Raw genomic sequence first — 27938 nt, forward strand, 5'->3', positions numbered from 1 at the left:
AGATTGCTGGCAGGGCTAAGCTTTATCCAAAGAGTCTTTGGATAGCCTTGCTTTGCTTTATCTTAGTTTCTGGTAAGTTCCATCATTCCTTAGGTTATAGCTGCATTCCTTCAATCTCTGTCTTCTTCTCCACATGGCTTCATTCCCTCTGCTGTTTGTCTGTCTGTGTGGTTGGTCTCTCCTCTCAAAACACCAATCAATAGCTTTACAGGACACCCCAATCCAACCTTACTAATCTCATAGACAGAGATTCTCCTCCCACGCCCCGCCCACGAAGTCAGATTGGGATGTTCCAGATGGACTTGAACTGGGCGATGACCTACTTACAATCCTTCCTCCTTAAATTCCACCACCAGTTCGCTTACCATTTTATGCTTTGAATTTCAGCAGGTGTGTTTCTTACTTTTTAAAGAAAAAAAAAAAAAAGGAAAAGGAAAAGAACACCTCAGAGTTATTTGTCTCAAAAGACAAACGTTCTTCCTTTTCTCTGTGTAGCCCTGGCTGTCTTGGAACTCACTCTGTAGACCAGGCTGGCCTCAAACTCGGAAATTCGCCTGCCTCTGCCTCCCAAGTGCTGGGATCAAAGGCATGCGCCACCACACCCAGCACAAACGTTCTTTCTATACCCTCTATGTTCTCACCTCCCCAAGTTTATCTTTACAGGTTCTTTACAAAGAACATAGCCCTCCCCTGAAAGAGAGTAAGATAGTTTACTCTGGAGCCAAGGAAATATGAGGCACAATGGTCCAGGACCACAGACTTGACTTATCCCAAATACTCTCCATGTGCTCCAGCCTAATGGCTTCCTTGGTTTTTGTTTGTTTTGTTTAGTTTTTTAAAATAGTAACAGAACAAATCAAACATTAAATCAACGGTATTTCTAAAACGCATCAGGTAGATGGTAGAAATGTTATAGGTTTCAGGTGTGATCTGATGTTATTCTGGTAGTAAGTCTGTAGATCCTAAGGATTTACCTAATAGCCGCAACGAGGCTGGCAATAAATGGCTATTAAGGAGAACTGAAGATAGCCCAAGACAGTGCAGCTTACTCCTAATCGGTAATATTCTAGCTCTCCATAATCAAGGACGTTTTAATCACCCAATCAGCCTTGGGGATGTTTAACACTAGTGTGCTCCCCTCACCCCTGAACATCAGTTTAGTCCTATCCTTTAATATTTAACTGCAGGCAAAAGTGATCTTTCATAAATGGCCTTATAAAGAGAACCCGGAAAAGACGAAGCTCAAGCTTATCAATCTAACTTGGCTTTTTATGATCTGACTTCCAATCTTACTTATCGCTTCTGCCCCTGAACCTATCTGCAGGCTTCCGAAATGTCCCTGCCTCGCTATTGCTGCATACTCAGGTTCTGCCTCAAGGTTGGAGCCATGCCTACTAACTCACCCACTCTCCCTGGCTTCTGCGCCTCCACGGTCAGATCTTGGAAATCTGTTAATGTCAGCCCTTTGCTCTTACTCTTAAATCTATCACATGAAGCAATCTAATTCAAGATGGCACAGAATGCTGTGCTTGCTCAACTACGACCCCACAGCCGAGGTCAAGGCCACGTGGCTCCAGAGGCCGCGCTGGCACTGAGAAATGGTGCCAGCAGGACTTTTAGGGGACCAAGGATGAAGTTCTGTACCGAGGTAAGTACTACCCGGCACCCTAACTCTTTCAACTCCACACCGCCCAGCCGCGTGTCCTGCCCAGCCTCCAACATCCCCGCCTAACACCGCCTACTGAGCCCGGACATGCGCAGTGGGCACACGGCGCGGGCCGCTCCAGGCTCCGCGGCTCAAATCCGCTCTGCGCAGGCGTCCTCCCTCCATTCCCAGCCCCGCCCGTTCCAGGTCCCCTAGCCTCTCGCCACGCCCCCTTGCCGCAGGTCAAAGGTCGTGGGGCGGGCCACAGTGACGCTTACGGAAGCGCTCTGCGGACCTCGCGGGGTGCGGGGCAGCGCAGCCACGGCCCCGGACGGCGGGACGGCAGGGCCCGGCGTGGCCGCGGATGAGTCGGGGAACCATGCCCCAGCCCGGAGCGTGGCCCGGTGCGAGCTGCGCCGAGACGCCGGCGCGCGAGACCCGGGCCGCCGCGCGGGACGGCGGGAAGGTGACGGCCGGCGCGCAGCCCCGGGCCGCGACGCGATGCCCGGCCGAGCAGTGAGTGAGCGGGGCGGGCGTGGGATCGGGCGCGGGCGCGGGGCTGCGTGGGTTCCCTCGGTCTCAGGTCGGCGACCCAGACCCAGCAGTAGAGAGTCAGGAGTGCGGACCCTGTCACAGTTCGGTCACCCAGGCCGCCACACTCCCGCTTTGACAACTATCCAACCCTAAAGTTAGGGAAAGCGCTAGTTATTTGGGAAAGAAATCCGGAGAGGCCCCTTTAATGACCGACTGACTCCCTGTAGCTCTTCCCCTAACCTAGCTCGGAGGAAGTGAGGTCGCCCCTGTAACAGCCACAGAATTGTCCTGCGATGTCACCACTTGAAGAGTTTCCCACCTGTTGGACGGACTTTGGCCACAGGCTGGCCCTGTCCGTTTTACCCTGTCAGACCCTGGCTATGTATTCCTACTACCCTTTGCTTTTTTACACACACACACACACACACACACAGGCACACGGTTTTAGAGCAGTTCCTTATTGACTGTGAAGAAAAACAGTAAGTTAGAAGCGATTTCACTGTGAAGGGTTTGGAGGTGTCTACTGAGGTCGTGGCACAGTTATAGATGCCTTTGGACTTACAAAATCAAAAGCCCCGACAGTCAGTTTTCTTACTGACCCAAAAGTTAAAGCATAAGGTGTGTCTAGATGGACCTTTAGAGCTCTTTCAATTTCCTAAGAAGGGATCTTTTGAAGCCTTGTTAAGGAAGATGTGATAGAATAGTAACTCAGTTGTGAGGTGCTTTGCGGTGGGCTTTGACCACTTTCGTTTATTGAGCGCCCGAATGTGATGGTAATTATTCCTGTAATGAGCTAGTGGTTACAGGAAAGGTATAGAGTAGGAAGCCTTAACCTACTCCCAGAGCTAGGCTGCCAATTAGCGTTAGTGACATTGTCTGTTAGCTTTGGGACTTGGGGAGCTTTTAGCTCTTTATTTGGGTCAGCATTATCTAAGCTTCAGCCATAGTTGCTGTAGTCAATGAATCTAGATAGCCTGGTTTTTAAATGAAATGTCCTGATTCTTAAATAGGGACACTTATTTTTCTTTCTATTGAGCTCCTTTATATTACAAGGCCATGTTTGAGTTGGTCTAGTCTGTGGCTGCCAGGTTGAAACTGTCTAGGTTAGAGGTGTCTCTTGCCTCTGCTCTTCCTCTGCTTCCTGACTGCTCTGCCTGCCAGCCTGCTGTCCTACCCCGAGTCCTTTCCTTTCCTGGATGCCCTGCCTTTTAAGCCCTGCACCTCCCTAGCAGTTTCACATGCCTTGAAAGATACCTGAGCTTTTGAGGCCAGAACCACATTCTCCAAAGTACACACAGTTGTTTGGAAGGTTTTCTGGTGTGGTGGTTCTCACGAACACCTTGGGGAACGGACCTCAGAGGGAAGGAGTCTTCACACTGCTGTTAGTCTTAAAGCTGAAACCTAGGTTTCATCTCACTCTTGAGGAAACAGGTGCGGATTGTGTTGTTAGGCAGGGAGACACAGGTAGGAGATTTTAAGACCATGGTTCTTGACTCCCCACCTCCCACCCCCTACCCCCTTCTTCTTGACCTCCTCAGCAACACTGGACAGAGAGGCATGGCTTATAACCACCCCCATGTTTGTAATGTGAATTTTATTAGCTCCGTTTCTTTTTTTCCTTACTGCCTGTGTTGGCTTTAATTATCTCATTTTCTCTTGACTCTTCAGGTGTGGAAATGAGGCTAGTGTAACTCACAAATGTTACTGGTTAATACACCACACTGCTAGGCCATTTTTGTCTTTCTGACTCAGCCTTACACGAGTAGTGGATTGGGCTCTTTCTCTCTGTGGGGCTTTCCTAGGGTCCCGTATCAGAGAAACAGTAAATAGTTGACAGTGTAATATGTGTGTATGTGATATATGCCACTTAATAGTTTGGGTATAAATTTAATGCTGTTAAGAATGTGCATTTAAAATCTGCGTTAGGCTCAGGGGTCAGACCTCTCTACTCAGAGTTATTGAAAATATTTTTACCTTAAAATAGGGACCATAGTGAGATTTGATATGATTTGAGATATGCTATGGAGTTATTTTTACTACATTTGAGGGGAGATTGGTTATGAGTGTAAGTCCTAGGCAGCCTGCAGGTGAATTATGAACTTGGGGTTTGGCTCTAGTAGCTCAGCTGTTCTGATTTCTTTTTAATAAGCTCACCGCATTTCACAGGGGAAAGAACTGGGGAAGAGGGACACCCAAGCCACATGTATACACTGCCTTCTGCACAAGCCCCAAGGGATGGTCACTGTAAAGCTGGGAGTCCCATTTGAAGAGGCCTGACATTAGACCAGAGTAACTGACCTGGTGCAGGTTCCCCGGCTGCTCACATCACAGGCCTCTTTTGCTCCATCTTCCCTTCATCCTTTTGTGGGGATCTTTTCATGTGGGGAACCCTTAGACAGTCATACCATGCTATCCTCTTCAAGGGCGTGAACAAACCACAAGTGGTTAGGGAAGTCACAGACTACCCCATGCACCTTCTCAGTCTACTTGAGGATGGAACCGGGGTTTACTCTGAGATTGTTGCTGGGTATGCTCTTGTATGGAGGTGTACCAGTCGTCTGGGAAGCCCTATGAAATTGAGTGCAAACTTGTGTTTCTAAGCTAAGATATTCTTCAAGGGTCTGCGAGCACACTCTTCTATGTGTTAGGCTGTTTGCAGGGATTGTCAACCCACGTTTATGCTGTTTTCTGTTCTTGCCCAGCCTAGCTCCCAGAGTGGGGTAAGAAGGCGTGTAGCTGTGGGGATATAGTGGACTCCCTGTCCTTTCCTCATGCAAGGAAGAGCCCACTTCAGGAGTCACCCAGGATGTTGTTGCAGGCGGCTGTGTTGTCCTTATGCGCTTCTGGAAGTCACATGGAGCAGGAGGAGCTGACATGGAAAGTCCACTTGCAGAAGTGGGTGGAATTTTGGCCTAGGTGCTGGTACTTTCCTGTATGTGCTCTGTTGTTTATCCTCTCTGCAGCCACCACAACTAGACAAAGGCTAGGCTGAGTGGTCTTTACGTTTCTGTGTCTGGGTAGGAAGATGTGTTGGTGTCACACTGGTTGACTCCACCTTACCAATACTGCAGAGAGGGATGGAAAAAATGGCTAGTGGTTAAGAGTACTTGCCGCCCTTGTGTAGGACCTGGTTTAGGCCCTCAGCACTTAACAGTTACCACCCATAACTAAGTACCAGAGAATCGAGCACCCTCTTCTGGCCTCAGGATCTAGGCACACAAATGACATATAGATATGCATTCAGGGAAACAGTCATGCACATAAAATAGTAAACACCAAAATAAACGCTGCTTTTTATAACAAGGAAACAGTATTGTTTGTAAGCTGTGCATATACGTTAGAATTGGTTGTTTTCATTTCATGTCTTGAATCAGAAATTGAAAATATGGCTTCATAGAAATCTGTTTCACTGAGCTCTGCCTTTAATTTTACAGTTTTCTTGGAAATAGTATAATTTTGTTTGCACTAGTAAGCATTTGCAAACAAGTCTTAGCTGGATTTAGTACTTCTTTCCTGTAATGCCAGCACTTAAAGGCAGAGTTGGAGAAGGATCAGGAGTTCAAGGCCGGCCTAGCTCAATCTCCCTCCCACAACACACACACACACACACACACACACCCCTTTAAAATTTGTTGATATGGAAATCTGTGAGCAAAGGAAGAGGTACTAGTTGTAATTTAGCATATGCTGGAGCTTACTCAGTTTGGCATTACTCATTTGGATTCAGAATAGAATAGTCTAGCTCATGAGAAAATGGGTAAATAGTATTTATTGGGAACTTGAAAACAGATCCTTTCAAATAATGCCATGATGCTAAACTAGGAAATTTCTAGTTAGGAGTTATTATCATTTTGGTTTAAAATTTAACTGTACAGTTGAAGTGTAACTAGCATGTCACTTCTCACCCTACTGTTTTCTGGCTGTCATGTTTTAGGAAAGAAGTCTTTGCTGTGGTGATCATCTGAGTCTGAGGGATTCGTGACCTGTAGTCCTTGCCAGAGTGGACATGTCTTTCCCAGGAAAAGTTGCCATTCTTTCAGCTCTGTCAGCATTGATGACTTTATCTTAATATTGCCCCCTTCCTTGCATTGTTTCATTATCTTTCGCTCCCATTACAAAAGAGCTCAGCCCTCTACCAGCTCCACATTCCCAGCGTGGCTAACGCCGCTTTGCAGTTGTTGGCAGCACAGCATTTGTCAGTTCAAGACAGTAGAACAAAGCAAACCTGAACTTCAGCCCCAAGACACAAGTTCAGTGAAGCCATTGTAGTTTTTATGTTCCAGTGAGTGAGAGCCAGAGGCTTGGGCATGCTAGCCAAGTGCTCCATCCCTAGGATACTCTACATATAGTTTTATCCCCTGTTCCTTCCTGGTTACCTTAGGTGGATGCATAGTTCATCCTGGCTCTCCCGTGCTTTCCTTTCTGACTGTGTTGATCTCCATGACTTAAAGGTGGCTATCTGGTCTCCCAGGACACACAGCTTTGGGGTCAAATTCAAAGTCTCACATTGCAGCTCACCTTTGCTGGCCAGTGACATTAACAGAATACTTGTGCAAGGATCTGGGTGAAATCTATGGTTGCTGAAGTGATGACTTCTGCTCTGCTCCTCTTGTGAGAACTGTGTCCTGAGTCACTGCTCTTCCTGCCTGCCCACCGAGTCGGTGCTGCTCTGTCTTGCTGTGCACGTGGCTCTCCTGCCTGTCCTGCTCTTCCCTTCTTCTAGTTCTTTTCCTGTTGCCCTGTGTGAGCATTTGTCTTTGTAAAGTGACCATTTGGATTGCCCACTCTGGGCACTGGGTTGTGAGGAAGATGAGGGGAGCCAAAAGCTCATCCAGGCTAGCCACAGAATTTGCCTGCAATGCAAATTTATCACAGGCGGTTAGGAGTTAGCTGGAAGAGGAACCGCAGCTCATACAGCCTTCTCACTTAAGCTGAGAAAACTGAGGGCAAGATTGGGGAAGTGTCATCTGAAGACAGCTTCTGAGAATTTAAATATATTAAGAAAGTGATTTGTTTCAATGACTATTTTAGAGGGTCAGAATTCCTCTGATAGGCGTAATTGTTGGTTGACAGAAAGCTGTTATTAAGTTTATGAGAGAAGGATGAGAACATGTGGTCATATTTTATTTTTGGCCTTTGATCTGTGGTCCCCATGCATCTGTTTGCTTTTTACTTGGGCACAAGCTCTCTGAGTCACATCATGCCTTTTGCTTGAAATGTCACTGCATCATATGATACTTGCTCTCTTACCATCATACTGATAACACTATACATACACACTAGAGAGAAGAAGGCTTAGCAATGACCACTGGGCAGATATTTCATTAGTACTCTCCACATTGGATATATGAAAATTAATAGTAGTCAGCTTTTTTGAGTACTTGTTACTTTAAACATGTCTCTCTCACAGCAATCCTGTGAAGTAAATACCCCAGGAACTGCTGCACGTAGAGGTAATGAGGACTAGGATACAGAGCAGCTATCTTCTCTCAGTCTTGACTGGTTACCCACAGTAACTGTTGCTCTCTGTAGAGTGTGTGCCACAAAACACGTGTCAGGATGTGTTAGCAAAGAGGCGGATCACAATTCTGAATCTTCTGGGACAAGAGAATGCCTGTAGCAGATCACCTGTAAAACATGTAGGGTAGTTGTGAGTAAGTGTTTGGGCTGAACTCTGAGTAGTGCATAGGAGAATAATCAGATCCGTGCTGGAGGGATAGTTTTATATATATATATATACATATATATATGCACATTCATAATATATATACACATATATACATATATATGTGTGTGTGTGTATATATATATATATATATATATATATATATATATGACAAGCTCAGGCTGGTCTTGATATCAAGATCTCCATCCACAGCTTCTTGAGTACTGGGATTATAAGCATGTACCATTATATCTGCAAGGAGCAGATTTAGACATTTGTTCTCTCATACGTAGGAAACACTGGATAATTTCATGAGGTTCTTGTTAGATTCACTCTCTTACCTCCCTTCTTTGTCTTTCTCTCCTGAGACTCTGTTCTTTCTCCCAGCTCTGTCTGCTAGGCCATATCCAAGAATGAAGAGATTGGAAGCAGAAATACCTTGCTTACTTACTTGGTTAGTTACATCTGAGCCTGGCACCTCTTCCTTCCTGGATTCCATTGTGTTTGAAGCTCCTCTTTCTTCCGTCTGCTGGGAGGATGGAGCAGTGTCATGGGAAGTACAGGGAGTTGGAAGTCTGCACACTCTAACGTGGCCTCTCCTGATTTTAAGCTCATTGTGTTGCTATTCGGTCAGATGAACTTGCTTCTTCTAGTTCCGGAGCCTCAGACTCCCTAGCTTGCCTTGCATAGCTGCCTTTCCAGCATCCAGAACTTCCTTGTTTGTACCATTTCCCCTCTGCTCCCTACTGGTCTTTCACATACACAGTTTGGGTTCTGTCCCCTTTATTGTCATTTTGGGTGCTGGGATTAATACTAAAGTTGGCACGTGCTGGGCAGCTCTAGCCAATCCTCTAAATTTTTAAGGAAAGGGAGGCGTTTTCATTATCTTTGCCTGGAATTTTACCTTCTTCCTAATACTTACTAGTTACTGAAGATAACCTTGGGAAGTGTATATATTCTTAAAGACGTTGATCATTAGTGGTAGCCATTAAACTATGTGGGAACATAGTGTCATCTGGGTGGTTGGCTGGTGGCTGGTGAGGGAACAAGAGAAGCCTTGAGGAAGATTTTTAGCTTATGGGGCTTTGTAATGATTCTCTCTTTTCACGTTCAGAGTTAGTTGCCGTCAGATTTCCTTGTAATATGTTATAAAAGTGGTCATTCTGTGTAAATGCTGTGTACACAGCACTTGTTTCTGTTCTCAGCACATGGAGGAGCCATTCAGGAGTGTCCCTGACTTGGATGCATGCCTGTAGACTTTAGTTCAGATGACCCTGGAGTCATGTAAAGTGATGGATGAATGCTCCCACTTGAGGCGATGCTGAAGTGGAAGAAAGTGCTGCCACAGGGGTGTGAGGACCCATATATTATCACTGTGGCATCCTGTATGTGAAAGCAGTAAAATCTCCATGTCATAGCATTTCGTAAGCAGCTGTATATTGTCACACAGTGGGAAATGTCAGTGCAACAAGAGTTTGAAAATATCTACTTTGGTGTGATTTCAGCGAGGAGGACATGTACCGTGCTGCAGATGAAATAGAAAAGGAGAAAGAATTGCTAATACATGAAAGAGGGATATCAGGTATGTGTGGAACTGTTTTGTCTGTAGACTTTCTCGTCATAGATAACTAGTTAGATCAGCACGCCCGTGTTCATGAAATGCGGCCTGTAATTCCTACAAGTCCTCTCATACATCCAATCTCTTCTACACGAACTACTCACTCGGCTGAAGCAGACGTAGGGAAGACTCTGCCCGCATCTCTTTAGTCTGCTGTCTCTCAGAAGAGTTTGGATTTGAACACATTGGTCATTTTCAGTTGCAAGATGTTTTGAGAAGTTAGCCGTACACTTATCCTTGAAGAAGGCCATGTGCCTCTAAATGACAGTGGCACAATGACCATGTGCTTGAGAACACCAGTCACTGTGTGACTGCCGTCTGTAGCTCTGTCCAGCTTGGTCTTCTCATTCCTGGTGTGACTCCAAGTGAAGTGTGGCCTTCCTCTGCAGGTCGGCCTGTGCAGAGGCTGAGGAGAGATCTCCACAGAGTGCCTGTGAATGAATGGAACTCTCCCTGCTTGTGTGATTCTCATGCTCTGCCTCACTATTAGAATGGCTTCTGACCCTGTGGCTAACAAAAGTGTTATTGTAATTAGGATACGTAAGGTTTTGGTAATGGTTTCTGATTCTTCCTCCAGAGCTGATCCTTGTGAACCAGCAGGGGTGTTTTGTAGTGACCCTCCTTAGAACTTCATAGGATGCTCAGTCTTCATGGCTGCGTTGCTCCAAATCACTCGGCTTACATAGCATCATTTGATAATGCTGTGGACCCTCTGTTTTCCTCTTCCACCTCCGGGGCTCGGTTTTGATTTGACTCTTCCTTCCTTCCTTCCTTCCTTCCTTCCTTCCTTCCTTCCTTCCTTCCTTCCTTCCTTCCTTCCGTTCGTTCATTCGTTTAGTTTGTTTTTTTTGAGACAGGGTTTCTCTGTTCCCTTGGCTGTCCTGGAACTCACTCTGTGGACCAGGCTGGCCTTGAACCCAAGATCCGCCTGCCTCTGCCTCCCGGAGTGCTGGGATTAAAGGCGTGCGCCATCACCTCCCGGCTGATTTTCTTTTGTCCCGCATTGTTCCCACACAGAGCCCAAGTATTTAGTGAGTCTGGTGAAGTGTGTTTTCAGTCTCACGGTACTCCTCATAGCTCAGCCTGATGTGCTCACTGCCCTTCCTCAGTGTCCTGTAGGTGCTCTGCCTCCTCCATGGCAGGGCACAGTGCTTACTGCGACCTGTAAGAACGCTCTCATGCTTTTGTAGGTGAATTTAGCTCAATGAAGGCTTTCCACACCTTGACCTGTCCAGTTTTGTAAATGCAGTTCTTTTGGAACTTATAAGTTTATGTTTGACTTGGGAGCTTTCATGCAAACTGAGGAGTTGTCAAACCATGTGCCCCTAAAACCCTGGTGATTTTCTACCAGACCCATTGGAGAAGAAGTTTGAGATGGCAGTGCTAGTCTGTCCTGAACTTCCAGGTTCCTGGAGGAGTCCCAGCTTTGTTTCTTATCCTTTGAGGTCTGATGATTGTATGTGTCACGTATGTGGTGCTTGCTTATCTGACTGCCTGTTTACCACTCTTGGGTTTTTTTGTTTTTTGTTTTTTTTTTACTTCCCTTACTACTACTACTACTACTACTACTACTACTACTACTACTACTACTACTACTACTTCTTCTTCTTCTTCTTCTTCTTCTTCTTCTTCTTCTTCTTCTTCTTCTTCTTCCTCTTCTTCTTCTTCTTCTTCTTCTTCTTCTTCTTTTCTTTTTTTGGTTTTGTCAAAAGAACTAGTCTTCTTCCTTGAAGCAGCAATGGAAGCCTGTGTAGTTTAGTTAGATGGAGGGAGTTGTACTCAGTGGGCTAAGGAGGTCAAACACTGGCTCATGCTGTGCCTGCATCCCCTAGCTTAGTCGGCAGTGGGAACTGCTGTGTCTCCCAGACCCAGCAGCCTGGTGGGATTCAGGTAACATTATGTTGTAGCTATGCAAGTACTTAAGTTCTCCAAGCCTCTTACCTTATGCTGGCCTCTGATTCAGGACAGGATTGGGCTTCTGGCTTGTTCTCCAGCTTTTATAAGACCCCTGGGCCAGCCTTAACCCTGTGATCTGAGATGGTAGGACTCCCCAGCCTTGCCCAGGGGTCAGTCTTAGTGTGTCTGCAAGTGAGGACAGCAGTGGAGAAGACAGGAAGGAAGACTTATTGTCTGGAAGCCCTTCCTCTGCTGGGAAAGTACTTTCTTCCCAGGCTTACACCCCTCCCTGACAAGAACTGATGGCCCAGAGGGTCCTGACTGTGTAACAGCAGTTCTTCCTGTCTGTGGGGGATGTGAGTGGAAAGGCAGATGCCTGTGAGTACTTCCTTATTCTAAGTAGCCTCCTAAACATCATCTCTTGAATTTCAAAGAGTAACAGTGGTTGTTTTCACTTCTAGGTTAATCACTGTATTGCACACAAACTCTATCTGTGCATGGATTATGCAACCTTTTGTAAAAGGTTGTTTTTTTTTTTTTTTTCCTTTGAGAAATGATGAACAATGAGGTGGTTTTTTTTACATAAGCAGTTTTTACAGTTTACTTTAAAAAACAAATTGTACTCCCTAAACTCTAGGGAGGCTCTGTGTTCCTGGGTCAGTGGCTTCTACCATGCTCTGGCTTGTAAGTGCTTGTGGTCCTTTCCTCTTCCATCTCTGATGTCCACTGGGGCGGAGTCCTGGCCTCATTCCCTCTCATCTCCATTCCTGGCACAGTGCTTGGCACGGTTAGAACTTCAGGGACTATTTGTTGAATTGAGTGAAACACTTATGTACAAGACATGTAGACTCTATGTGTTCTAGGTTCATTTCCTAAAACAGTTGCTAATATCTCTATCCTCAACAGTTTAAAAAAGGAGCCAAGATGAACCTGAAAATTGCCTAATTTCTTTTTGAAATCACAAATTATCATATGCATACATATACATAATCATAGGCATATATCAAGAAATCAAACTTCATCCACTAAATCAAGAAAGTCTTACTGAAGGCCCTAAATTCAATCCCCAGAACACACACACACACACACACACACACACACACACAAACAAAGGAGAAGGGATATTAGGGAGAGAAGTGACTTTAAAGGCATTTTTTATAAACAACAACAACAAAAATCCATAACATGTTTAATCCTGAGTTGTACTAGTTTGGGGGAGACATTTAAAGGATGTCTGTGGATTAACCAACACTGAGTGCTCTGATCCTTTCTGGTTTATAACAAAAACTATAATCTTAGGTAAATAGCAAATGGAATTTTTGTTAGGTGTTATCTGTCTAATAGATATGAAAGAAATGATTTCATGGTTCCTGTGCCTGCATCTGATTATTAAAGTGTTCACACACACACACACACACCCATCCGTGGGTCAGGTGAGTGGGAGCCCGGAGGTTCCTGCAGCTCTCTGAGGCTGTGAGGAAGGACTGCCACCTGACTCGAGTTAATGAGCAACCTGACTGGTGTGTGGATTGCGGGCCGTGTGGTGTGGTGACGAGGGAGACCCATTAAGAGAGCACTCTGGTTTATAGAGGTGGCATGGGCTGAACGCATGGGCAGTAGTAAGATTAAGGAATTTTTAAACTAGAGAAAGTAAGGTGTAAGAAGAGGACTCCCTCCCCTAGGAAAGCAGTGTCTCTATTTCCATTATTGCTTTCATTGCTTACGTGTTTCATTTCGTTGTTGCCATTTTGGTTTTTCAACAGAACCCAGGTTAAGTGTGGCTCCTGAAATGGATATCATGGACTACTGCAAAAAAGAATGGAGAGGAAATACTCAGAAAGCCACGTGTATGAAAAAGGTATGGCCAGGGTGTACCTATTGAAGGTCTTCAAACCGTCTGTCCTGAGCTACGTATCATAGGATGCTTTTAGACAGTGGTTAGGACAACTGCTATAATAAGACAATGCTGTAAATATTGGTGTTCTAATTTTAGAGATGAGGAAACAGACTGCAAAGATAAGGACTTGTTTGGAGTCATAGTACTAATATAGAAGCAACATCAGTTCTTTAGTAACTTAATTTCTTTGAAGAACACAGAGCTGTGCTGTTGAGAGTAGACTCAGCCACTGGTGCTTCTCTTTGAGACAGTTGTGAATGCTCTTCTTAACTGGTGCTGTAAAGGCCTCAAGGATAGGCAGAGGCGATTTTACACCTTCTGCCCATTCGTCTAACTAAGTCCTAGGTATAGATTCCTTCTGTACTTTCTCTGCAGAGGAATTTGAACTATTTCCTTCATTTAAGGTGTGCCAGGAGCTCCTTCACTTCATTCTATTATATACTAGCACTCCTAGACTAGCCTCTGAGACTGTTAGGGTATTGGAACTGCAGGACACCCTGTGGGCTCTGCTTACAGAGTGCACTCCATCTGTCTTTCCTTATCAGTCAGGGAAACCATGTGACACTGTTTGACCGTTCCTAAGCTAGTGGCAAACCTCTACCTACTACTTAAGGTTGTGTCTTTTGATTCCTTTTTTTCTTTCTTGGATTATTTATATTTTGAATATACTACTTGTGTTTTAGATACTGACCAATCTTTTGTATTTTTATAATGTATTTGTATGTATATGGGTGTTTTGCCTCCGTGTATATCTGTATGATGTGTGTGCAGTGTCTGCAGAGGCCATAGAGAGCACTGGACTCCCTAAGACTAGAGTTACCTATGACTGTGAGCCTCCATGTGGATGCTTAGAGTGGAACCCAGGTCTTCTGGAAGAGCAGCCAGTGCTCTTAACTATGGTAGAATTGGATAGAATCATATTGAAAAGGGTTTTAAATTCTTTAAATTTTAATTTCTCTCTTAGCAGCAGCAGTAGCTGCTTCTCCTTCCCCCTCTCCTTCCTTCTCTTCTTCCTCCTCCTCCTCTTCCTCATTATCATCATTATCATTATTATTATTTTAGAAACTTACTCATCTTTAGAGTTCAACTCAGGTCTGCAATCTGAAAGATGTCCACCTTAGCCCTAATTCTTACAAACCTGTGTTCTAGGCCCTTCTGTGTGGCCTCAGTCACAGAATACCCTGATTTCTGGTTCCTGACAAAGGTGACAGGCCTGTTTTCTCAGAGGCCATCTGCAGCTGGGCTTCCGTCCACTCTGGGTCTCCAGCTCTCACCCAGACTGTGCAGGGAATCACATCCATGTTTCCTTACCTGCTCTAGGAAAGGCTTCATTAACTAATGATTTCATTCTTTTGTCTTAGTCTTGTCCAGAGATCAGATCTGTTTTAATGGTGGCATGTCTAAGTACAATACTGAAGACACTCAGTTACCCAGATATGCCATATTTTAGAACTTATGGGAAAATCATCCCTCTATGGGCTTGCATGCAAAGAAAGGTTTGACCATTCAGTAATCAGATTAAAACACCCCATTTAGAGGTGCAGCTCCTTAGCAATCTGAGCATTTCCACTGCCTGTTATAAACTTTGAGTCTTGATTTTATTTTAGTTCTTATTTGCCTAATTACCTGTTTCGATTTGGATATTCTTTTGGAAGTGTTTATAAATCCAGAATTTTTTTTTTTTCCGAGACAGGGTTTCTCTGTGCAGTCCTGGCTGTCCTGGAATTCACTCTATAGACCAGGCTGGCCTCAAACTCAGAAATCCACCTGCCTCTGCCTCCCAAGTGCTGGGATTACAGGCATGCACCACCACTGCCTGGCCCAGATAAATTTTTTTAAGTGTTAGGTTCATCTCTGAAATAGTACAGTTACAGATCTGTAGGATTCTAATGGACCTGCAGCTTTTGCATCTCCTGATGATGTAGCTGTGGTGTGTGTGTGTGTGTGTGTGCGCGCGTTTGTGGTGCATCACTCTAGTGCTTGTCATGAGGCTGTTATAAACAGACCTGGACTGTCAGTCGTGAAAGTGCTGTGCACGCAGTCATGTCATCACTGCACTTGATAGCTACCCATGCCACGGCTCTGTGTACAACTGTGTGCCCTGCTATGTCAGCAGCAACCTGATACATCATCTCACGTTCACTTTACCTCTTGATTGTGGTGTTGAGTCACACTTGATTTAGTACCTTTGTTTTCCATTGTGGCTTGTTAGCATACTTCCTTCCCTTGCTAATACTCAGGAAGAGCCTGATAGTCCAAGGGTATAGTAGGATATACCAGCTAGGTTTGTGCACATGTACTCAGATGTGTGCACAATGATGACGTTGCCTAGTGACATATTCTCAGAATGTATTACCTTTGCTGAGTGACTTCTGCCTGTATGTGTACACACACACTTTGGAAACTCGGGATATATGGACATTTTTAAAACTGGAGATAGAAATATTGCATACCCCCCTTCCTGGTCTCTTTATTAAAGCATTTGGGGAAATTAACTACAGATTAAACCTTTCGGGATGTCAGCAGTGAGTGAGGGCTCCCTCGGATGACCAGGAAGGGACTCTGAGGGTGCATAGAGCTGGACAGCTGGTTTATTTTGGATGTCTGGTCTGTTGCATTTGTTATAGATCAGTGGTTTCAACCTGAGGGTCACAACTCCCTTGGGGGTCCCATACCAAATATCCTGCATATCAGATATTTACATTACAGTTTACAACAGTAGCAAAATGACAGCTATGAAGTAACAAGGAAATAATTTTTTGGTTGGGGGTCACCATAACATGAAGAACTGTGTTAAAGAGTCATAGCATTAGGAAGGTTAAGAACCACTGTTACAGATGCTGAGATTTCATAAAGAAAGCATCAATATTTTAAGGTAAATTGAATTGTAATCAGAGATTGGAATGCCTTACTAAGCTATCCTTTCTTGTTTGCCATTTCCCAATGATTTAGGACAATTTTTCCCCCTAGGGATGGAACTTTTCTTGCTATCTCAAGCCAGTAACTACCATCTAAACTCTTTGATGTTTTCTCCCAAGGGCTATGAGGAAGTGTCTCAGAAATTCACTTCCATAAGGCGAGTCCGTGGTGATAACTACTGTGCACTGAGGGCCACACTGTTCCAGGCCATGAGCCAGCTGGCCGAGCTGCCCCCCTGGCTGCAGGACTTGGAGCTCATACTGGTATGTTGTTGCATGAATTTGAATCACAGTGTTTCAGGGAGTTCTTCTGAGAAGACTTCTCCTTTCTGCTCATGTTGCCTGAAGGTGTTACATGCAGTGTGATTTCAGTATATGGATTTGTTCAGTTTGCATCTGTAAGATGATCTTATATGTATAAAAAATGACTAGAAATAATCAGTATTTTCAAGAAGAAAAAGAATGACAAAACTTAATACACTTAAGCTGAGTTAAAGACCAGATGTTTAGAATTCATAAAAAACACACAGAAAAAACTTGACTTTATTTTAGTGTTTCTATGAAGTAAGTTATATAATTTTTACTGAAGTCCATGTGGATTTTAGGGGCAGTTCAAAAACAAATATAAGTTTCATGATGAGATGTTAGTGTTACATGGAGAAACCTTCTCTGGACCTGGCTATCCTTAGTGCTTTAAGTCATGGGAGAGAGTCCCTGGGATCTATGCCTGCAGGTGTCTTGATACAAAGAAGGCCTCATACTGATGTTTTGTGTAGTGGATAAAAGGAAATTCTGTAAACCCTGGCACTAGTGAACTTGGCTTTGCTATTTTCTGTTTGCATGTGAGTTGAAGGGCTTTGGGTGACTGAGGGTGGACAGAGTCTTAACTCTGTAGCTCAGGCTAACTTCAAACCTGTGGCAATCCTCCTGCTTCAGTTTCGTGAGTGCTGGGATTACTGGTGTGAGCCAGCATGCCTGGCTGATATAAACATGGCAAAGCTGTGACTTCTGTGTGGTGTCTGCTGCACTCCTCTGTGTTAAGGAGAGTAGGTGACCGTGCTGACTAACTTGTTCCCGTTACACTGGGGCTTCTTACACAGCATGGACTGTGTGCTTTAACACACCCAGTAAAGGGAATGAATGTGTTCTACAACTTATTAAAGAAAGAAATGGAAATTTTAATTTATTTTTAGATGGTACTATTCTGAGAGGATAGACTCGGCCAAAAATACTCTTAAAAACAAAAGAAAGCACTTTGAAAATTACTACCAAATCTGATACTTTTGAGTCTTTTCCTTTGTGGGCCTTTTTAGATTTCTGGGGTTATTTGACACTAATTTTAAATTTTTATATTTTCTAAGAATTTTTGGTGCAAATACAGTCCTAAGTAATTAAACATACACATTATATCCCAGAAAAGTAAAGCAATCGCTCCTGCTAGCAGGGTGCATTTGGGTTACATCATCTACCCCATGTGAAATGGATCAGCTAAGAAGGTGGGCTGTTGTATGCCTGGAACTGCAGCACTTTCATGCTGAGCAAGAGGACTGTGACTTTTAAGCTGCTCTGGGTTATACAGTGCAGCCTTTTCTCAAGAGTGATGGCTTGCATTTGGTCTTGGACAGTGTGAAAATGTGTCACTGGCAGGAGTGACGAGGTGATCGAGTCTTCCTGGCCTACTGGAGTGATGCACAGAGAACTGTTAAATTCCCAGTGGGGTCCTCTTTTTCCATAGCATTTCATGTTTGCCTTCCGAGGGCCCACTGAGATCAGTATTCACACTGATTGCATTTTGCTTCTGCTCAGTATCTGCTGAAGAAACTGCTTTCCTTCTCATGCCCTCAGAAACTTACCATGGTTTGGACCTTTCTTGACACTTTGTTGTATGGTTCCTAAGATTTGAGTGAAACACTTGCCTCCAGCTCTGCATTTGAGGGGCTACGAGAGAGAGGGAGAGGGAGAGGGAGAGGGGGGGAGGTAGACACATAGGTATATGGTTGTACTGGAGAGTCACTGACTAAGCAAGGGTGCTAGCTGTCTGCTTCCATGTGCAGACTCTGTGAGCTCAGTGCTGCTAGAGCTTCAGAGGGAGACTAGGCACAGTCAGCAGTGCTCAGACGGCATTGCTTGCTTGAGAATGGCTCCTGGGCAGGGCCTTCTGTTCTGCTCTGCTCAGTTTCTTTGGCCTAGCTGGTCTCCTGCTTAGGAGTTGAGCTTTGTCCCTTTTGACCTGCAGCTGTCCCCTTTTTTCTTGTCCTGCCTAGGCTTTCTGATTGTTCTTACTTCTGTCCAGAACCAGCCCGTTTGACTGCAGGCAGATCATCTGACCCTAGCCCCAACCTGGACATAGCTGGTCAAAGCTGGATCAGCCCCTCACCTTGTGAAAAGGGAGTATCCTTTCTATTAGGAGCTTTTTAGTTTTTAAGTGTACTGTATTTGTAAAGATCTGTGAATGGATAAGACCTGTGACAGCACTTACTACAGAATGACCCTAAAGCTCCTTGTGACTTCATTTTGGGGATAATGCTTTTGATACTTGCAGTTGCCATGTTATCAAGATTATAGATATTTGTTAGAGAAAACAGGTTGGGCTCTTGGTCAGTCACAGATAATGTGCTTAAGCTACCGAGTGATCCTTAAACATTACCATCGTCATTTCTTGCTTCAGTCTCCTTCCTCCTCTTCTCTTGCTATCTTTAGTTTTCTTTTTTTCAAGACAGTTTTCTCTGTAATCCTGGCTGTCCTAGAACTTGCTCTGGAGACTAAGCTGACTTCAAATGCAGTCTGCTTCTTGCTTGCATCTCTTACTCCAAAAGAAGGCAGACTGTGTGCCTACTAGTAAGGAATAGTGACTTATGTGGACCCTATGTGTGACCCATGAGCGCATTTAAAGTTGTACTAACTTCTGAATAAATAAGTCCAACTCCATGTTCTTTCCTAATAGTTCCTTTAAACTTTTATTATCATGTGTCTGTGTGTGTGTGTGAGTGAGCCTGTGTGTGTGTGTGTGTGTGAGTGTGTATATGTGAGCATGTGTATGTGTGTGTGACTGAGAGTGTGTGTATATGTGAGCATGTGTGAGTGAGCGTGTGTGTGTATGTGTGTGTGACTGAGTGTGTGTAAGTGAGCGTGTGTGTGTGTGAGAGCGTGTTTGTGTCTGCCTGCCACAGTGAGTGTACAGAGAGGTCTGAGGACAGCTTTGTGGAGTTTACTCACCATCTTACAGCTTACGTGGGCTCCTGGGGTTGAACTCTGGACAGCAGGTTTACATGGTCAGTGCTTTCCCCACAGAGCTGTCTTGTTGGTCCTCTAACCTGGTTTCTTTTCTAAGTCTTATTTTTTGAACTTTTTTCTAAGATTTCCACGCTGGACCTGGCTAATCACTTAATCAACAGACTGACCAATGAGTGACTGGGATGAGCAAACTAACTTGTTTCTTCCACAAGTAACTGAGTTGCATGTTGTACTTGCTCCTTAGGTTACTGTCCAGTGTTACAGAGCCTCAGCCCTTCCCGGGCTGCCATCTGCCTCCTCTCAGACCTTTGAGTCAGTCTTTGGAGGAGTATTTTTCTCTTGGGTTCTTGGAGCCAGGATGTAATTTCACGTTGCTGCCACTTGAGGGCACATGAGGTTCTGGTGAGAAGTCTGAGACTAATAACTGCCTGTGCATGTCTCACAAGTGCAGGGCTTGTGGGAACAGAGGGGGGCTATTGCAGCTTTAGGTGAAAGGTCACTTATCACAGTACGATACGGTGATTTTGAGTTTTGTAGAGACAAAAGTCATCGTAGTTACACATGATTGCCATAGACTGAGAAAGCACAATCAGAATTATTGTTTATGAAGGCGTCTCAGAGGCTTAGGTTCTAATGGAGCTGAGCGTGTTCTGTTCTAAACTGCCTGTTACTGTTAAACAAGGTCCGCACATGCTGTTAGCATAGGATGTTCTGACCCCAGGGATGAAATCTCTCTTTTATAGTGCCAATTACCCCTGTTTATTTATTTGTTCTTTCTTTCTTTCTTTCTTTCTTTCTTTCTTTCTTTCTTTCACGTACGTGTGTGTGTGTGTGTGTGTGTGTGTGTGTACCTCTGTTGCTGAGCCATCTCAGTGGACCTCAGAGGTGAAATCTTAGCAGTGTAGTCTATGGTTTTCATCCTGACACACCCAGGACTCTTGAGAAGATATAGTCTCTCATGCTGTCATGGTTTGAATTGTGGCCTTCAGATTCCAGATTCTAATGCTGTGTAGGGACAAATGAAATAATCCAGGAACAGGAACAGAACGTGAGGGCTATAGTAGTTCCTTGTGGCTCTCATTAGAAAGGTGCTGCTCCCCACCCTCCCGCTGCTGTGGGCCTCATTCCTCTTCCCCATCTTATGCTGTGGATTAAGGATGTGTGGTAAGATTGTCAGGAGTTAGGCTTCACTGTCGTGTCAGGAAGAGCAGCAGCCTTTGACTGTACCATGCCTACAGTCACCTTGTTGAGCCATGTAATGTGTGGTAAGACTGCCATAGTCCCCAGAAGCCACAGGCAGTGAGGACCACTGTGAAGTCCCAATGTGGATTCTTCCTTAGCTTAGCCTCAGATCTGCGCCTTGCCTGTCCTTGCCTGTGGTTAGTGTTCTGCAGGCTGAACTCCTGTAGATTTGAACCAAAATCTTTTAACCTTGCAGCCTTCTGTGTGGCTATGCTTTGAGTTTGTGACTTCCATATTCAGAATCTCCATCCTCAACTCATATGATCCACTTGCAGGAATTAACTTTTGAAATAAGGTGGGTTTTGTATGAAGACTTTGTGGTGTCTTCCTTTTAGGTTGTCTCAGATATCTGGCAACATTGACACTTCTTTATCTCTGTTTCTTGATATTCCAGTTACCAGAAAAGCTGATAAACAAGTATACCTGGATTAAGCAGTGGAAACTTGGACTGAAATTTGATGGGAAGAGTGAAGACCTGGTTGAAAAAATTAAGGAATCCCTTGCCCTGCTAAGGAAGAAGGTTTGACGCACGTAATTTTCTGTGTCTGGTCGGGGTGCAAAGCTTTCTCTCTTGTTGTCTCAGCAGATTCAGTGTTCTAATCTTATTTATTTATTCATATTTATATTTAAGTTTATAAGGAAGAAGGTTCATTTTAGCTCATGGTCTTCATTAGGGGTCAGAATTTGCTGGTTTGAGACAAAATAATTTTGGGCTGGGGGAACTGTGCAGTCTGTGGGTGCCTGACAGGGAACTGAGTGTGGTTCTTCAGAACTTATATAAAACTGGTGGCATGTGATTGCCACCCTGGCAATGGAGAGCAGGGGACAAAGGGTCCCTGAGTGTCACTGGCCATCCAGTCTAGCCTAACTAATCAGTGACAGTCACCATATGCACGCATATACACGTACACCCTTACACATGTGCACAGTCACCATATGCATGCATATACACATACACCCTTACACATGTGCACGGTCACCATATGCATGCATATACACATACACCCTTACACATGTGCACAGTCACCATATGCATGCATATACACATACACCCTTACACATGTGCACGGTCACCATATGCATGCATATACACATACACCCTTACACATGTGCACAGTCACCATATGCATGCATATACACGTATACCCTTACACATGTGCACGGTCACCATATGCATGCATATACACGTACACCCTTACACATGTGTACAGTCACCATATGCATGCATATACACGTATACCCTTACACATGTGCACAGTCACCATATGCATGCATATACACGTATACCCTTACACATGTGCACAGTCACCATATGCATGCATATACACGTATACCCTTACACATGTGCACAGTCACCATATGCATGCATATATACGTATACCCTTACACATGTGCACGGTCACCATATGCGCGCATATACACGTATACCCTTACACATGTGCACGGTCACCATATGCATGCATATACACATACACCCTTACACATGTGCACAGTCACCATATGCATGCATATACACGTATACCCTTACACATGTGCACGGTCACCATATGCATGCATATACACGTACACCCTTACACATGTGTACAGTCACCATATGCATGCATATACACGTATACCCTTACACATGTGCACAGTCACCATATGCATGCATATATACGTATACCCTTACACATGTGCACAGTCACCATATGCATGCATATATACGTATACCCTTACACATGTGCACAGTCACCATATGCACACATATACATGCATACCCTTACACATGTGCACACATATACTTACACACACATTGAAAAAGGAAACTTTAAAAGAACATTAATTCCTCTCATTTTTTTTGGGTAAAATGGAAAAACACCAATATTCTGTTTTCTTGGAGGTGGTGCTATATACAAGTGTCTCAGATAACATTTAATTTTCTTCCAAAGAAACCTTAATAAATAAAATTTTTATTTTAAGTCATATTTGTAGGTTTTAGGGTTATCATTTAGTCCACATTCCTTTTAAAAAGATTGATTGATTGATTGTGTGGTGTACGTGTAGGTGCACACATGTGCATCTGGGTACCTGTGGACGCCAGAAGAGTGTGTTGGTTTCCTGGGGCTGGAGGTGCAGGGGTTGTGAGCACTGGCATGGGCACCCTCTATGAGAGCAGCAAGTGCTCTTAGCTGGGAGCTGTGGCTCCTGTCCTTTATCCCACGTTCATATTCTCAAGTGTATCTCAGTGTATCTCTGTGTATTTATTAAGGTCTTTCCAGGTATTCTTACATTTTAAAAGTCTATCGAAGCTGGGTGTGGTGGCGCACGCCTTTAATCCTAGCACTTGGGAGGCAGAGGCAGGCGGATTTCTGAGTTCAAGGCCAGCCTGGTCTACAGAGTGAGTTCCAGGACAGCCAGAGCTATACAGAGAAACCCTGTCTCGAAAAAATCAAAAAAAAAAAGTCTATCGATATGTGCTATAAAATCTTTCTCAATAAGTAGATTTATCAACTTTTGAAACCATCCTGAGAATAGTCTGAAATAATTCACGGGATTAGTTCACAGACAGCTTGTTCTAATTTCCTGTGGGCTGGTGAATACAAGTCTCCTTCCTGTGGTAGAGGGCACTGTTGTTCCCCTTGCCTAATGGAGTGTAATGGTTAGGGGCTAGAAGCCACTGGCCTGCTGGCGTGATGAAGGCAGGCTGCAGCTCTTTGAAGGACAGACTGGCAAGTTTGTCGGCTTAGCTGTAAGGTGTAGTTTTCTTTTCAAATTTTGTAAGGGGCTGGTGAGGATGTTAGTTTTTTGTTTTGTTTTGTTTTGTTTTGTTTTGTTTTTGTAAATTTTATTTATCTATCTATCTATCTATCTATCTATCTATCTATCTATCTATCTATTTATTATTATTATGTATGTCGGCTGTAGTTAGACCCTCCTCTTGGGGAATGTGTATGTGATGCCAATTTACAGTGACATTAAAATTGCCAGTAATCCATGCGGGCAGCTGTCAGCACTTCTCCTCATTGTCACACTTGTCACTAAAAGTTGCTTGGGTTCCTCTACCTTTCAACCAAGAAAGTAGGATGGCTGTGGTCATCTCTGTTCTAAAGATAAGGGAACTGTAGCCTGGAGGGAAACCTTGAAAAGCCACATCTTAATTGCATCTTGAGTCTCTGACTCTATAGAGTCGTGCTCCTAGCCAGCACCATTGTCTGCTTCTAGAAAATATGAGTCATGACACCATGGTCCAGCTGTTAAGTACTGGAGAGTTCTGTGTAGACAGAATCACTATACTTTCTCTCGGGTTTAAAATTCGGACTGGTGTTTGAAAGCAGTGCTAACCAGTGCTTATTCATAAGGACTGGTATTTAAGTCGGCATCTCTTTTTTCATGGTAGATTGATTAGCAGTACACATATTTACAATGTTTTCTTGTTCATTTAAAGAGTTTTGTTTTTATGTGTGTTAATTATGTAAACCTTGATTTCTTAATTAGTAGTCAATAATTCCTGATTGGAATTTATTGATTAGATCCTCATGTATATTTTTAAGACACTATGGGGTAAGTTTAATAAACCCATAGTCAGGAGACCCCCACAGTCTTCCACTTTGGAAGTCTGTTTCTGGGTTTTCTAACCCTCCAGGTGTAGCATTCCCAGCTGTTTGACAGCGCTCACACACGCTCTGTTAGCCGTCTGGTTGTTGGTGTTGCCCTTGTGGCTTGGGAAGGCAGAGGATCAGCATCCATGTCACATCCCCATACCTCCCCTTGCTGGGTCGCACTTCACATTAACAAGAGAAGCAGCTAAGCAAGGGCTCCATGTAGTCTGAGGAACACTGTTGTTTGAGGTGAGAGAGAGCTTGAAGCTGCTCACATTGGCATGTTGCTTACGGTTCCTTCTTTTGAAAATCATCTTGTAATCATGGTACAGAAGTATGAAGTATGCCGGGGATCCTCAGAACAGAAACTCTAATGGGGACACCTTTGTTATTGTAGTGGGTAAGCCTGGCTGCAATGAAAACTGCTGAAGCGAGGCAGTCAGCTTGTGATGAGCTGTTCACAAACGAAGAGGAGGAGTACAGCCTCTACGAAGCTGTGAAGTTCCTGATGTTAAACAGAGCCATCGAACTGTACGATGACAAGGAGAAGGGAAAGGAAGTGCCATTCTTCTCTGTGCTCTTGTTTGCCCGAGACACATCAAACGACCCTGAACAGCTCCTGAGGAACCACCTAAACCAGGTGGGACACACGGGGGGCCTGGAGCAGGTGAGTTGTGACTTTGAGAGTATTTTATCCCTCGGCTAGCCATCAAGGGGGTCCTAGAACTTGTAGGTGAGTTCAGGAGTAACCTGTCTGGGTGCTTCTGGTCCAGCACTTCTGAGCTTGCAGCCAGGGCATTGAAGGCTACAGTATGGTTGGGGTGGAGGATTTCCCTGCATGTCTTACTTGCATACCTCTTTGTTGGTGGCCAGAGGGGTCATTCAGTTCCTCACTGTATAGGCCTCTCCTCAGGTCTGCTCTTGGTTTGTTAGAAGCTACACATTCTCATTTATTCTGTATTCTATTTTTTATAAGCTACTCACTAAATCTGTTACTTACTCAAGGGGGTAGTGAAGTTCTACCTTTTTAAGGAAGACATTTCTAAGACTTATGGACATAATTTATTAGTCTCACCCTTACATGGCCCTAGGATTGCTTTTGCAAAGTGATGGATAAGATTAGTTCTCTTGTCTCTCTTGGATGCTAATATAATTTGTAAAATATGTTGTTAGCACTCTGTGTGCGTGCTTGTGATTAGCTACCAACCAAAGTGACATTAAGACTCTGAATCTAACCTGCTGCTTTCTACTTGGACTCCTGTGCCCACCTTTTCCTGAAAAGGCCCGAGTCCCAGGACAGATGCTTCAAGAAATAGAGAGCCAAGTTGGGTTTCTGTGAGTCTCTCTGGCAGATAGACATCTATGAAACCTATTCTGTTGTTTTGCTTAAGGGGTAAGAAAGAGCAAAGGACTGCTGGTTATTGCTAGGTCAGAAATATTTATGATTACTTAAGATAACTCTCTGTACTTACAATGTAGACTGCTTGACTCCTAAAGGTCTTGTGGCAAAGAGTCTAGGAGGACTTGCGCTAGCTATACACTAGACTGAAATTAGTCCGTTCTAAGACTCTGCAACAGTATGCAAGCTCTGCTGCAATGGAGAATCCTCTTTAAAAATAGCTCCTTTAAAAATATTACTTAATCACCATTAACCCATCCTTTTAAACTACCAGTATAATCTAATCTTAAACCATGTTGGAACTCCATAATGGAATTCAAAGGACGTTAGTGATCAGGCTTCCTTTTTTCCAACCTTAGGCAGTTGTACTCTGATTTCTGGGTATAGATTGCCTGTTCTGGACATTCTTGGAAGTGGAATCATACGTTATGTGGTATTTTATAACCACCATTTTGATTTAGCATAATGCCTTAGGACCCATCTACGTTTTAGAATGTTCTGGGACTCCATTCCTTTTTCTTACCAGGCAAAGTGGCATTCTGTGACAGTGTCCTTGTTTTGTGCACTCATGTGCTTAATGTGTTTGGGTAGTTCTTGCTGACTGCTGTGAACATTCATTGGCAGGGTTGTGTGTACATGTGTACGAGTTTCGTATTGGGTATATATCCAAGAATGGAACTGCTGGGGCAGATGGTAGTGTTGTGACGTTTTGAAGACCAGTATACAGGTCTAGAGCGTATCTCAGTGTCAGACACTTGCATAGCATGGACGAGGCCTATGTTTGATCCCTTGCATCACCAAAAGAAGAATAGAGAAGCAGCTGTCTCACTTTACATTCCCACACGTTATCACTTTTCCATGTCTTCATGATACTTTCACTATCTTTTAAAAACTCAGGGAAGTTAGAACATAGATCAGCCGTTTAACTGTGTGATGAATTAATTGATGGTTAGGATGTTCTCAGTCTCCTTACGTTTTCATTACTCCCAAGGGAAACCCCTCATTCACGGTCACTCCTCTGTCTTTGATTGTATACATCCTCACAGGTGTGATGTATTCATGGCTTTTCTTTGCTCTCCTCTAAGGGCTTATGACTTCATGTGGTCATCGGCCACTCATTTATCGTCTTTGGAGAAATGTCTTCCAAATACTTTGTTCAACTCTAAATTGATGTCTTATTGTATACTTTATTAAATTAGCATTAAATTTTTTATGTTCCAAATATAAGTCCCTATTGGATATGTACTCCATTCTTTATTATCCTTCTTGACTAGGTTCAGAGGGGAGGAGACCGTTTGCAGCTAAGCCGTTGCCACTCATTGTCTGGGATAGTGGGTGCAGCTCAGTGTTGGGCCATCTTTGCCTGTGGCTTCCCTCAGAACACTCATTTGCTTTTCCTTCCCAGGTTGAGATGTTTCTTCTTGCCTATGCTGTCCGCCACACCATCCGGGTGTACCGGCTGTCCAAGTATAACACAGAGGAATTCATCACAGTCTATCCCACTGATCCCCCCAAGGACTGGCCAATGGTGACCCTCATAGCTGAGGATGATCGGCACTATAACATCCCTGTCAGAGTGTGTGAGGAGACCAGTGTGTGAGGGACACACATATGACTGCCAAGAGATGCGCATGTGCAGCTCCTCCTCTGGGGGCCTCAGATCTGCAGGTCTCCAAGGACAATCTCGGAGAACTCTCGGGCCCCTGGAGCCAACTTTGGACCGTTATGTTCTGAAGACTAGCTGTTGATAACGAGAATTAATTAGCCAGGCCTTCACTCCTTGTTCTGTTACGCAGTGTGTTCCACTGGGGGCTTCAGCACGTGCCTTTGGAAGGTGCAAACTATGTCTCCATAAGGCAGATGCTTTTGGGTCAGAGAAAACTGTTTGGAAAGGAATCTGTCCAATGAAAGTTCTGACGGTAAACTGGTTTTACTTCGCTTTTTAAAACAGTAGTTTTGTATTTGATTTTCATTCCCTTTTAGGGGGGGAATGGTGGTGATGGCTCTCATTCGTGGTCTTCCTATGAGATGTGCTTAAATGGGAGTGTCCTGGAATGAGTAGTTACAATATCTTTTGATAGCCTCATCTGCTTTCGGAGGGATGAGCAATATGCCAATTACTATATTTTAAGTAGATTGTCTTAGAAGACAAAGAGTGGGGTCCCAGAGTAGGTTTTTTGAAGGCTGGAAGAGGTTCAGAAGAAAGTGTGGAGGAGTCTAGACTTCAGTTGCTGAGGCTTTGTGCCCTGACATTGGGAGATCCTCTTTGCACATGTGCTCTAGTGTTGGGGTTGTGGGTTTCAGTGATTCCA

At 44.2% G+C, this 27938-nt stretch overlaps 1 protein-coding gene across 2 annotated transcripts; it reads left to right on the forward strand.

Annotated features, from left to right (window-relative positions):
* The first annotated feature begins 1904 nt into the window (after positions 1-1904).
* Positions 1905-27574, forward strand: Otulin (OTU deubiquitinase with linear linkage specificity). 2 transcript variants are annotated; one of them, XM_021183388.2, is made up of 7 exons: positions 1905-2161; positions 9350-9426; positions 13122-13216; positions 16294-16437; positions 21044-21169; positions 24625-24894; positions 27032-27574. In XM_021183388.2, the coding sequence occupies exons 1-7, from the start codon at positions 2010-2012 to the stop codon at positions 27224-27226; spliced, it is 1059 nt and encodes a 352-aa protein (XP_021039047.1). In that variant the 5' UTR covers positions 1905-2009; the 3' UTR covers positions 27227-27574. The 2 variants fall into 2 exon arrangements, with proteins under 2 accessions (XP_021039047.1, XP_085687478.1); XM_085831352.1 differs by lacking the exon at positions 9350-9426 and having other exon boundaries at positions 1907-2161.
* The last annotated feature ends 364 nt before the right edge of the window (positions 27575-27938 follow it).

This window comes from Mus caroli, unplaced genomic scaffold (genome assembly GCF_978045245.1).
Source record: "Mus caroli unplaced genomic scaffold, Mus_caroli_1 scaffold_16, whole genome shotgun sequence".
NCBI lineage: Eukaryota > Metazoa > Chordata > Mammalia > Rodentia > Muridae > Mus > Mus caroli.